The sequence below is a fragment of the Odontomachus brunneus genome, unplaced genomic scaffold, assembly GCF_010583005.1.
Source record: "Odontomachus brunneus isolate Ranch 3 - 2012 unplaced genomic scaffold, Obru_v1 Obru_scaffold_082, whole genome shotgun sequence".
Lineage (NCBI taxonomy): Eukaryota > Metazoa > Arthropoda > Insecta > Hymenoptera > Formicidae > Odontomachus > Odontomachus brunneus.
In genome coordinates this window covers 1484853-1494480 of record NW_022639532.1, presented here as the reverse complement: position 1 = coordinate 1494480, position 9628 = coordinate 1484853, and the positions used below count along the sequence as shown (strand labels likewise).

Here is a 9628-nt window from a genome sequence, read left to right as displayed (position 1 = left end):
TATAAGATTCTATATAGAGAAAAGCAGACATATATGAAATATATATAAAAGTGAAATATATATAAGTAGACATATATAAAATTATGCATTTATCCGTTCAGTAACGGTAATGCGGACCAGCTTGCACTTGTTTGCTTACTCACTAAAAGATGAGCTCAACAATTGTTTCGATTAATAACAAAACAAATAAATAAATAAGTAACGAATATGTTGTGCTATGCTATTATTAAAACTTATACTTTTGAACTGAAAAGATTTTACAGGTCTCGATTTAAAAGAATCGATACATTGAAAAGCGGTAGCGCTATAAATGGTAGCTAACGACGTCCTACCATCCCGTGAACGAATACATAAACACGAATTTAACAATTTTTTCTCTATATCTGATACTCCAGACTGGAAAGATTTAATTCTGGTGATGCTGCATTTTTGGCTAAAATGTAAAAAGTTGAGGAAAGAATTTCTCCTTACAACATATGGATAAATAAATGGATAGAATGAGAAGGAACAACTAGCATAATTTTGCAGTTTAGAAAACTCACGAATCACCATTGATGAATGGCATGGACGATTGGCGACCGACTGGCTATACAAGCTGAATATCCTCCTATGCAAAGAAATTTACAGAGCCGCGTCGCGAACGTGACCAAATATCACGATTTATCGAGTATGTCAACGTGTACGCAATGTTGGTCGTGTTGCCGTCACTTAGGCGTATGTATATATCTATCGGATCCGCTAAAAAATTCTGCACCTAAATCTTAAAGACTCCGTGACAATACGCGAATTCTTTATGAATTAAATTTTGGTCGATCGCTAATATTTGTTACTTCGAACCTTCGAACATTTTTCTCATTGGACAAATTTTCAGATACAAATAAAATATTTGAAATATATTTGTTATCAATGGGATATCTTACGAATTATCAATAATAATAATCTTAATTTGTCCTTGTAGAATATATCATGACCGTATATATGTGTTTATATACTCGCGCATTTCTACACACTATACTAACTGTTACTATATTACTTGATAATAAGTTGTTTTCTATTGTAAATATGTATTGTGACATTGTACGCAGTTTCTATCGATGTAAAAACATCAACATTTGTAATTTGGCGAGAAAATGCCAAAGACACTGTGTGTTCTTTATTAAATATTACATGTTCAAATACATAATCGCATTCTTCTGAATAAAGGGTAGGGAATGAAAGAAAGACTGAAGAGAAATGTGCACAATTTCATTATAGTATGTAATAAATGATTCATGTACGCGATAAAACGTGTGTGCGCGTTACGCGCTATAAATCGTATCGTAGATATATATTTTACAACCTTTCCGAAATTTCCAAATGTAACATTTCAGAAAAAAATAAACGACATTCGTTAAATTATTCGCTCGTTATATTCAAGGACTGTTTTAAGCAACTTTAATATAACATAAATAACTACTAAATCATATTTCACCTCGTGACTTTCTCAATCATTTAAATATATGCTATTTGAAACAAAATTATACCATCCATTACGGGATCTTAATAATTGCGAAAAAGTGTATAAAAATATACAAATTCGAACGAGCACGCCCGTTATTTACTTACTTAATGCACTCAATACCATCCAATTGCATATTGTTAGACAAAAGTAATTTACATGATGATTTTGTATATACCGTGTGTGTTAAATATATCTTTAATAATTATTTTAATTTGATGCACAAATATATAATTCTTGCACTTATTATGAAACCCAAGTATATCACTGAACTATATAATAATGTTTTCACATTTATATAGATAGTTATTGATTTTAGTAAGCACTATACAAGCGCTGTGATAACATAGAAGTACCTAAAATGCAATTTTATGCAAAAGTTCAAGCAGTATTGTCGCTCTTTTTCATTTATCGTGTAATTTTCCATATTAAAAAAAAAAACTTCGAAACAAATTTCTCATCGAGCCGACGTTTTATGCGCATATCTATTCAACATAGAACCAATCTAAATAGTATGTAAATGAGGAAACTCTGTTGAATATTTAATAAAAGTCTCCCACTTCCTCAAAATTATCAAAAACAGTACTGATGTGTTACCGATTGCACGATACCGATGAATAGCGCGTTCATGTCTGATTAAATTTGGATTTTCTCGCTGATCGATGCACTAATCGTGCTTGTGATAATGATTTAGAACTGAAAAAAATTCGTCTGTAAATTTCTCACTCACAGAATTAAGTAATATCGTATATTTGCAAAGAACAAGATCATAAAATAACTTGTTACTTACTCTTTTTAAAAATTCCTCCGCACATATACGTGCTCTGGCATTAACCGACAATTTCATTTCGCTGATCTCCCTGTCAATCTCCTCCATAAAATGTATGACAAAATCTACTATTTTGTGTTTGTACATTTGCTCAACATGAATATTAGTGATTAAGAAGCTAATATCGTAGCCCTGAAATAAATTGTACAGAATTAAGATTACATGTAGATTGCAATGTTACAAGGGAAATAAGTCTCCTCTCATTAGTCACTTACCTCTACAGGTTTTCTTCTAAGGATCATAAAATGTTCAGCTCTCATTGTCATAAATCTTGTAAAATTATGACAGAGTATCTTTTCTAGATCGTCTGCTTGTTTCACAGCAATGCTTATTCTCATACTGTTTATACTAGATTCAATCAAGACTTTTTCCTTATCATTTCTACTTATCAAGATAGGTGTTAAAAGCAATTCTTTGCTGGCTCTTACTTCAACTTCTGGCTTATTGTGTTTCTCTACTATTTGAGAAGAGAAATTTTCGAGGCACATAGCAGCAGTAAGAGTACGTCTCACTGCTGTCAAGTAGGGCTTTAGAGTTCCCGACTGTAAGAAGCAGATACATTACAAGTAATTTCATAGTCCAGTCGATGAAAATTACAACTGATTGTAAAATTACTTACCATATTTGAAAGATATAACTCACAGGCTTCTTTGTAACATTCGCATTGACTAGTACAATAAACTTGAAAATCTGATAAGCTTCTTACTACAACCACAATTTTTTTTTATTTGGCAACTCAACAAAGATGAACGAAAAGAAGGAGATACGAAACACCTCGTGACATTAACAAGCGTAATCGAGGCAACACTAGACTATTCTAATGTAATCAATGTCAAAATTCGACCAACTTGACGTATCCCAGTCGAGTCTAGTTTTGACGTGTCAGACTGGTTGACCCAATAAAAGTGTCACTGAATTCGATTTCACTCAATGTCCCACAGTTTAATGCGTGTTATATTGATCCAGCTTGTTTACGATCGTTGTAATTGGATTGCGTCAAGGAGAAATTTGTCTACTTTAATTCCGATGAAAATTGCAATTCCCTCTTCATAGGTGTGTCCAACACTGAGCGTACCCAGTAGGCCTGTTCTTTGTAGCTGCACTACTGAACTAGTGCAATAAATTAGAGTGAGAAAACGTATATTTGTCTCACTTCAATATATTGCACCAGGGTTCTTATTCTTGAAATAGTGCGTATACGTAAGTTTTACTGTGCAACTATTTTATGGTATGATTAAACCTGCGCAGTAAAACTTACGTGTACGCAACTATTTCAAGAATAAGAGCCCAGTTCAGCAGTGCAACTACAAAGAACAGGCCTATGGTCTGTTCTTTTCAGATAACTGCTGAACTGGTGCAATAAGTTAAAGTGAGACAAGTATATTTTTTCCCACTCTAATTTATTGCACCAGTTCAGCAGTGCAGCTGAAAAGAACAGATCACTAATATTACAACTGAGAACTCAGTGAGCTCTTGGATCTGATTGGTTTGTACTTTTAGGCCGGTATTCATATAGCGAATTCGGTTGCTTGCTTACTAGTGTGCACAGAGTGCGCATTAAGGCTTGTTCATAGTATGTTATTATATTTAAAGATTGTTTTAAATAAATTCTCAAATATTTTTAACCATAATATGATATGTACAACATCTGTATGAATCATTTTATTCGGTGAAATGTTTTTAAATATGTATTTAAGACATAATATTAAATATAAGAATGTACTGTAAACAAGCCTTAACGCATACTCTGAGCTAGGGATGGGCAATTATCGATCGATGATTTGAGAATCGATGCTTTTTGTACAAATAATCGATTATTTTCCCGATATTTTTGGAAATCGATTAATCCCTATATCGATAGTTCTTTACTTCGATGTTACTAAATTTATTTCGATGTTTACTAGATTCTATTACTAGTGATTTAGGATGCGCCCTTAAGTTTACATATAATCATAAAAAGCTGAACAATAATGGATGCTTTCCAGTGGGAGCGGTGCACTTGGACACGGTGCATTTGGACACAGCCAATCACAGCACCGTGTGATTAGAGACATTTGTAGGGTCCCTTGGAACAGCGACTTGTGATTGGACTGTGTCCAATTGCCCCGTGTCCAACTGATATACACCCTTTTCCAGTTAAGCTGAATTCCCACTGAGCGCGTCATGCGTCGCGTCGTCTGTCTGCGTCACGAGTTAACCAATCAAATCTTCTAATTGGGATGACGCGACGCGCAACGCACGACGCACTTATTCCAATGGAACGACTCGATTGGTTAACTCGTGACGCAGGCAGGCGACGCGACGCGTGACGCGCTCAGTGGGAACTCAGCCTTATGGCTTCTGCACACAGGACGCGGTAATGCTTGCCGCGCGGTGGAAGTTCACGCGACAGCCAATCAATATGTTGTTTTTCCGTAAGAACTAGAAGATTATTACAGAAAGCAGCATATTGATTGGCTGTCGCGCAAACTTTCGCCGCGCGGCAAGGGGAGTCCCGACCACGGTACGACTGGACACAACCAACCGACAATTATCTAGTGAATTACTAGGTCGAACCAATCATTACAATCTGTGTCCAATCGTATCGCGGTCAATCGGGTCCCACCCCGCGGCAAGCATTACCGCGTCCTGTGTGCAGGAGCCATTACGATTGGTCAATTTGTTAAGGCTTATGGCTCTCGCAGTTCAGCGCGATTTGCGACGCGACACGCGATATGAGATGCGCGATATCCAATGAGCGTACAGCTTTTCCAGAATACCAATACGCTCATTCGATATCGCTCGTCGCATATCATGTATCGCGTCGCGCATCGCACTGGCTGCGAGAGCCATTAAAGCTTACTACACCTATTGTGGCTCGGAACTAATGGTTCTTGCACACAGGACGCGGTAATGCTTGCCGCGCGGCGGAAGCTCGAGCAGAGTTCGCGCAACAGCCAATCAATATGCTGCTTTCCGTAATAACCTTCTAGCTTCTACGGAAAAACAACATATTGATTGGCTGTCGCGTGGACTTGCGCCGCGCGGCAGGCATTACCGCGTCCTGTGTGCAGAAGCCATAAGAATTAAAGCAAGGTGTGAACAAGGAATATATGGTTAAGGGCCGTGGCACACAAAAAAACTTAAGCAGTAAGACGTAAGCAGTAAACAAATTGACTAATCACAATTGTTGATTCTTGGATCGTAAGAAGAATCAATAACTGTGATTGGTCAATTTGCTTACTGCTTATGCTTACTGCTTAAGTTTTTCTATGTGCCACCAGCTTAAAGCCTTCACACACACTTTCCGTAACAGTAACCGTAAGACGTAACGTAAGAATTGACCAATTACGATGGAGTATTCACAAAAATGGCGACCTTATGTTTCGACGATTCTCAACGTGATTGGTCAATTCTTACGTTACGTCTTACGGTTACTGTTACGGAAAGTGTGTGTGAAGGCCTTTAAGTTCTGTACTGGGATTCTGTAATTCGTTATTGGAGTTAACGACAGTTTCGTTATCATTGCCAAGCTTTTCTACGATATATAAAAGTTGCGCAACGATAACGAAACTGTCATTAACTTTAATAGTTGCAAAATTCCAGCACTGGTCTGACCGCTGTTAAGCTGGCCACACACATTTTTCGTAACAGTAATCGTAAGACGTTACGTAAAAACTAACCAATTATGATTGAGTATTCACAAAAATGGCGATCTTATAATTCGACGATTCTCAACATGATTGGTCAATTCTTACGTACGTCTTACGGTTACTGTTACGGAAAGTGTGTGTGGCCAGCTTTACGTCTAGACATGTCTGAACAAGTTCGGGCCTAATATTTTTTTTAACTTGTACTTCGGTACCTTGGCAGAGAGCTATTTGAGAAAGTCTGCAAGGCAAGTAAAATATAGAGAAGAAGAAGAAGAAGAAATATAGGTCGGTATTCATAGTCGAATCTTATTTCAAGATCGTCTTAAGTAATGTTTTAAGATGCGAATGTGATTGGACCATTTTGTGATTGGTTCATGACATCTTAAGACAGTACTTAAGATGATCTTAAATATAAGATCGGACTATGAATACCGGCCCTAGACATCTGTGGTAATCGCATTTTTCGCTCTGTCCATGTATTCTTGCGTCCATGGAACAGCCTGTAACAAGACAACATATGTACTCTCTCCTTTATCAATAGTGAATAGACGTATGGGCACAATTAAATATTATTAATAATTTATAAAATATATTAGCTAACACAATAAGATTATAAAACAATCGTTTATTTTCGATGTTTACATACATACGCAGTCCAGTATAACAACCGTTTAGGAGTTACTTGTCTATATACTCGTAATTAATCTTTTTGAATACCTCATGTTGAAACAAACCGTTGTTACACAATAAAGTCAAACAATTTTATTCAATCTCACGATACATTAATACAAGGATGATTTAAAAAAACGGTTCCTAACTTAATGATCTTTTTATAATTAATGATCTTGGATGTACACATTCGCATCTTGACAGCTGTTTGCATTGGGAATGTAATCCATTGACTGAAAGACACTCGCTTTCTAAAAAAAAAAAAAAAAAAAAAAAAAAAAAAAAAAAAAAAAAAAAAAAAAAAAAAAAAAAAAAAAAAAAAAAAAAAAAAAAAAAAAAAAAAAAAAAAAAAAAAAAAAAAAAAAAAAAAAAAAAAAAAAAAAAAAAAAAAAAAAGTTTTTATCATATCCTTCTTGCACTATCGACAAAATCAATACTGAATTTCACGATTGTACACACAAATATAGCAGTTGCTGCAGTCGCAAAACAATGCCATTCAGTTTATAGTAGAGAAGACTGAGTGTATAAACATTAGACTTATTAGACTCTTTTCTACATCTGTGGACTCTCGACATCCCGACAATAATCCACCATCGATAATCTGCATCAAGTTGATCGCAAAGTTTATCAGCTTTTTTTGTAACATGAAAAATGAAATGACAATGGAAAAAAAAAAGAACAGGAAAAAGAAAAGACGAATCAACTTTTCGATCAACTATAAAATATCTCGGGAATGAATCCACTGTTGCTTTTTTGTTTCTTTTTTTTTTAGGAGGAGAGAGGGAAACATTATTTCCGCGCGCACATGACAAACAGGGTTTCTACATTACATTCGCGAAAAATATCAAAGTTCTCGTGTCTCTTAAGAGTTCAGATCTGAGCGTTCTGACCGTAAAATAGCACACTTGCACGCTTCTCACGCGTCCTCACGCTGTGTCGTCGGTTTCTTACAAACAACAGCGGCAGAATCTGCCTCATCCTCCGCTTTGCGCTTCTTCCTCACCAGATGCGAAATATCACTGGCAGGTTTAAATGTAGCGCCGTTTCCGGCAGCGTCGCTCGATTCCGCGGTGTCGTTCAACGCATCCTCTTTAATCTCCTTGATGACACCTGCCTCTCTCTTGAGATCCTTGATATCGGCGATCTTATCCTGAATCTCAGGCAGGAGATCCTTCAGCTCTTTGATCTCGCCCTGAACAGTGTAAAAGGGATCGTTGCAAGATTCGGGAGGCGGATCGTCCTGCATGCTTTGAAGATGTACGATTCGTGTTTCCAGCAAGGCCGATGCTTGTCTGAACTGTTCAATGCTGGCATCGAAATCATTGGCCATCGCGTGCGCGAGTCCAAGCTGATAGTGGATCTCAGCGATCGCGCGATGGTCGGGCGGTGTGATTTTCTGCAGCAGATTCAGGCAACCCTGCAGATCGACCAACGCGGTCTCGTGATTACCTCCCTCCATAGCAACTTCGCCCAAGAGGCGGTACGCCTCGGCCAGATACTTCCAGCCCGACGAGCCACGCTTCAACAGCACCAGTTTGGCTAACTCCAGTACCTCCCAGGCGATCTGTGAGTAGACACACGATTATTGATATGATGTACTAATTCAATGAAATGCCTATTCTATAGAAAACTATCAACATCTGCTATTGCTGTTGTTATTAATCGAATTGTAGTCATCTGTCAATGAAAAGTAATTACGATATACCATCGAACAGACGTAATGTTACAATTATAAAACGTATGCCTTAGCACGCAATGCCAAGAGCAGCAATACCTGTAGATTATTCACGTCGTCTTCGTCATTATCTTTCTCGACGCTCTCAGATGCATCTTCAGTCTTGTTTGTGCTATCAGCAGATTTGCCAGCATCTGGATCGTAATCTCGACTACAACCAGGAACTTCCTCCTTCTGCTTCTTGTTCCTTTCCTCTTCCTCAATTTGACAATCTGTTTTACTGGGTTTCTCCATCTTGTCATCCTTGTCAGTCGAGTCATCTGGATCTTTGCCGTTGAGCTGCTCCTGCTTATTATCATCCTCCTTATCGTCCGACGTTGAAGGACTATTTTCCTCGGCCACTGTCTCCTCCTCAGCATCTTCCTCCTCTTCCTCCTCTTCTGGGACCTCCTCGTCCTGGCTAGCCTCTTCGGAGCCAGGTACACCACCGCCCAGTACTCCCGCTTCTTCGCGCGCCAAACCCAAAAGGGCACGTCCATAAAGCAAATAGAGTTCACCCATCTCGTCGCCCGTCTCACCGTGTTCTCGAACGAGCAGCTCGCAAGCCTGTGCCAACACGACCACCGCCAAGTTGTAGTCGCGTACAAGGAGATGACGTTTACCTTGAGAGATCGCCGTAGCAGCGTCCTTAATCAGCACATCCTCGGAAACGTCGGCCATCTGAAGGAAAAAGAGTCGTCGTGTGAAAAATTACAACTTTTTCATTATGTGTGAGATGATTGTTTGCTTTTCTTTATGATTAACAACAGAGAATCATACACTATGGCTAAATCGAGATTCCTAGACATTTTCGCTCAAGACTAATCATTTCCAAATTAGGTCTAGAATCAACAGAGTAAACTCACCGAGGATTACCCTGTATCTCTATAGAGATGTGGTGTGACTCCTAGTTGGAGATCGCAAGCGAGTACTCACAATTTGTTTTTTCCAAATCTCATATTCGCACCCCATAGCAAATTGGAAGTATAAATCTCACAATCAACAACATAACCCAATAGTTGGGGACAGAAATTTATCGTGTAATCGCTGGATTCTCTGACGTAAGACTCGTATCACAGTGTATTTGGATCATGACATGTAGGAGAATGGGGTGAGAAATAAAAAAAAACGTAACACATTCATTCATCGTAAGTAGGTGAGATGTCCTTTTCTCAATCGAAAAAGAACATTTAGCGTCCATATCGATGTGTGTGTATGTGTGTGTTTGTATGTGTAAATTTGGAAAGCAGAGAGAGAGGGAGGGAGGGAGGGAGGGAGGGAGGGAG

General features: G+C 38.0%; 2 protein-coding genes across 7 annotated transcripts in view; both read right to left on the bottom strand.

The window, feature by feature from the left end:
- Positions 1 to 1111: 1111 nt before the first annotated feature.
- LOC116847668 (actin-related protein 2/3 complex subunit 4) lies at positions 1112 to 3649 on the bottom strand. 2 transcript variants are annotated; one of them, XM_032822912.1, is made up of 5 exons: positions 3586 to 3649; positions 2947 to 3437; positions 2543 to 2869; positions 2289 to 2459; positions 1112 to 2194 (listed from the first exon to the last, which is right to left on the bottom strand). In XM_032822912.1, exons 2-5 carry the CDS (start codon positions 2947 to 2949, stop codon positions 2189 to 2191), a joined length of 507 nt encoding a protein of 168 aa, XP_032678803.1. In that variant the 5' UTR covers positions 2950 to 3437; positions 3586 to 3649; the 3' UTR covers positions 1112 to 2188. The 2 variants fall into 2 exon arrangements, with proteins under 2 accessions (XP_032678803.1, XP_032678802.1); XM_032822911.1 differs by lacking the exon at positions 3586 to 3649 and having other exon boundaries at positions 2947 to 3540.
- A 3046-nt stretch (positions 3650 to 6695) lies between these two features.
- The window catches only part of LOC116847666 (nuclear autoantigenic sperm protein), a 10478-nt gene continuing 7545 nt past the window's right edge, over positions 6696 to 9628 (bottom strand). For 3 of the 5 annotated variants that reach the window (XM_032822904.1, XM_032822902.1, XM_032822906.1), the window contains exons 2-3: positions 8403 to 9023; positions 7333 to 8192 (exon numbers count right to left, since the gene is read on the bottom strand). In XM_032822904.1, coding sequence (XP_032678795.1) covers positions 7545 to 8192; positions 8403 to 9023 — 1269 coding nt within the window. In that variant the 3' untranslated portion in view covers positions 7333 to 7544. Of the gene's footprint in view, positions 6880 to 7332; positions 8193 to 8402; positions 9024 to 9208; positions 9571 to 9628 lie in introns of those variants that run through there. The other 2 variants (XM_032822903.1, XM_032822907.1) reach the window with 2 other exon arrangements.

Bases quoted from the DNA above. Each gene is read 5' to 3' on its own strand.
- LOC116847668 (XM_032822912.1), bottom strand. The intron at 2,460-2,542 runs GTAAGTGACTAA...AATTTATTTCAG, and splicing joins TTAGAAGAAAACCTGTAGAG to GGCTACGATATTAGCTTCTT.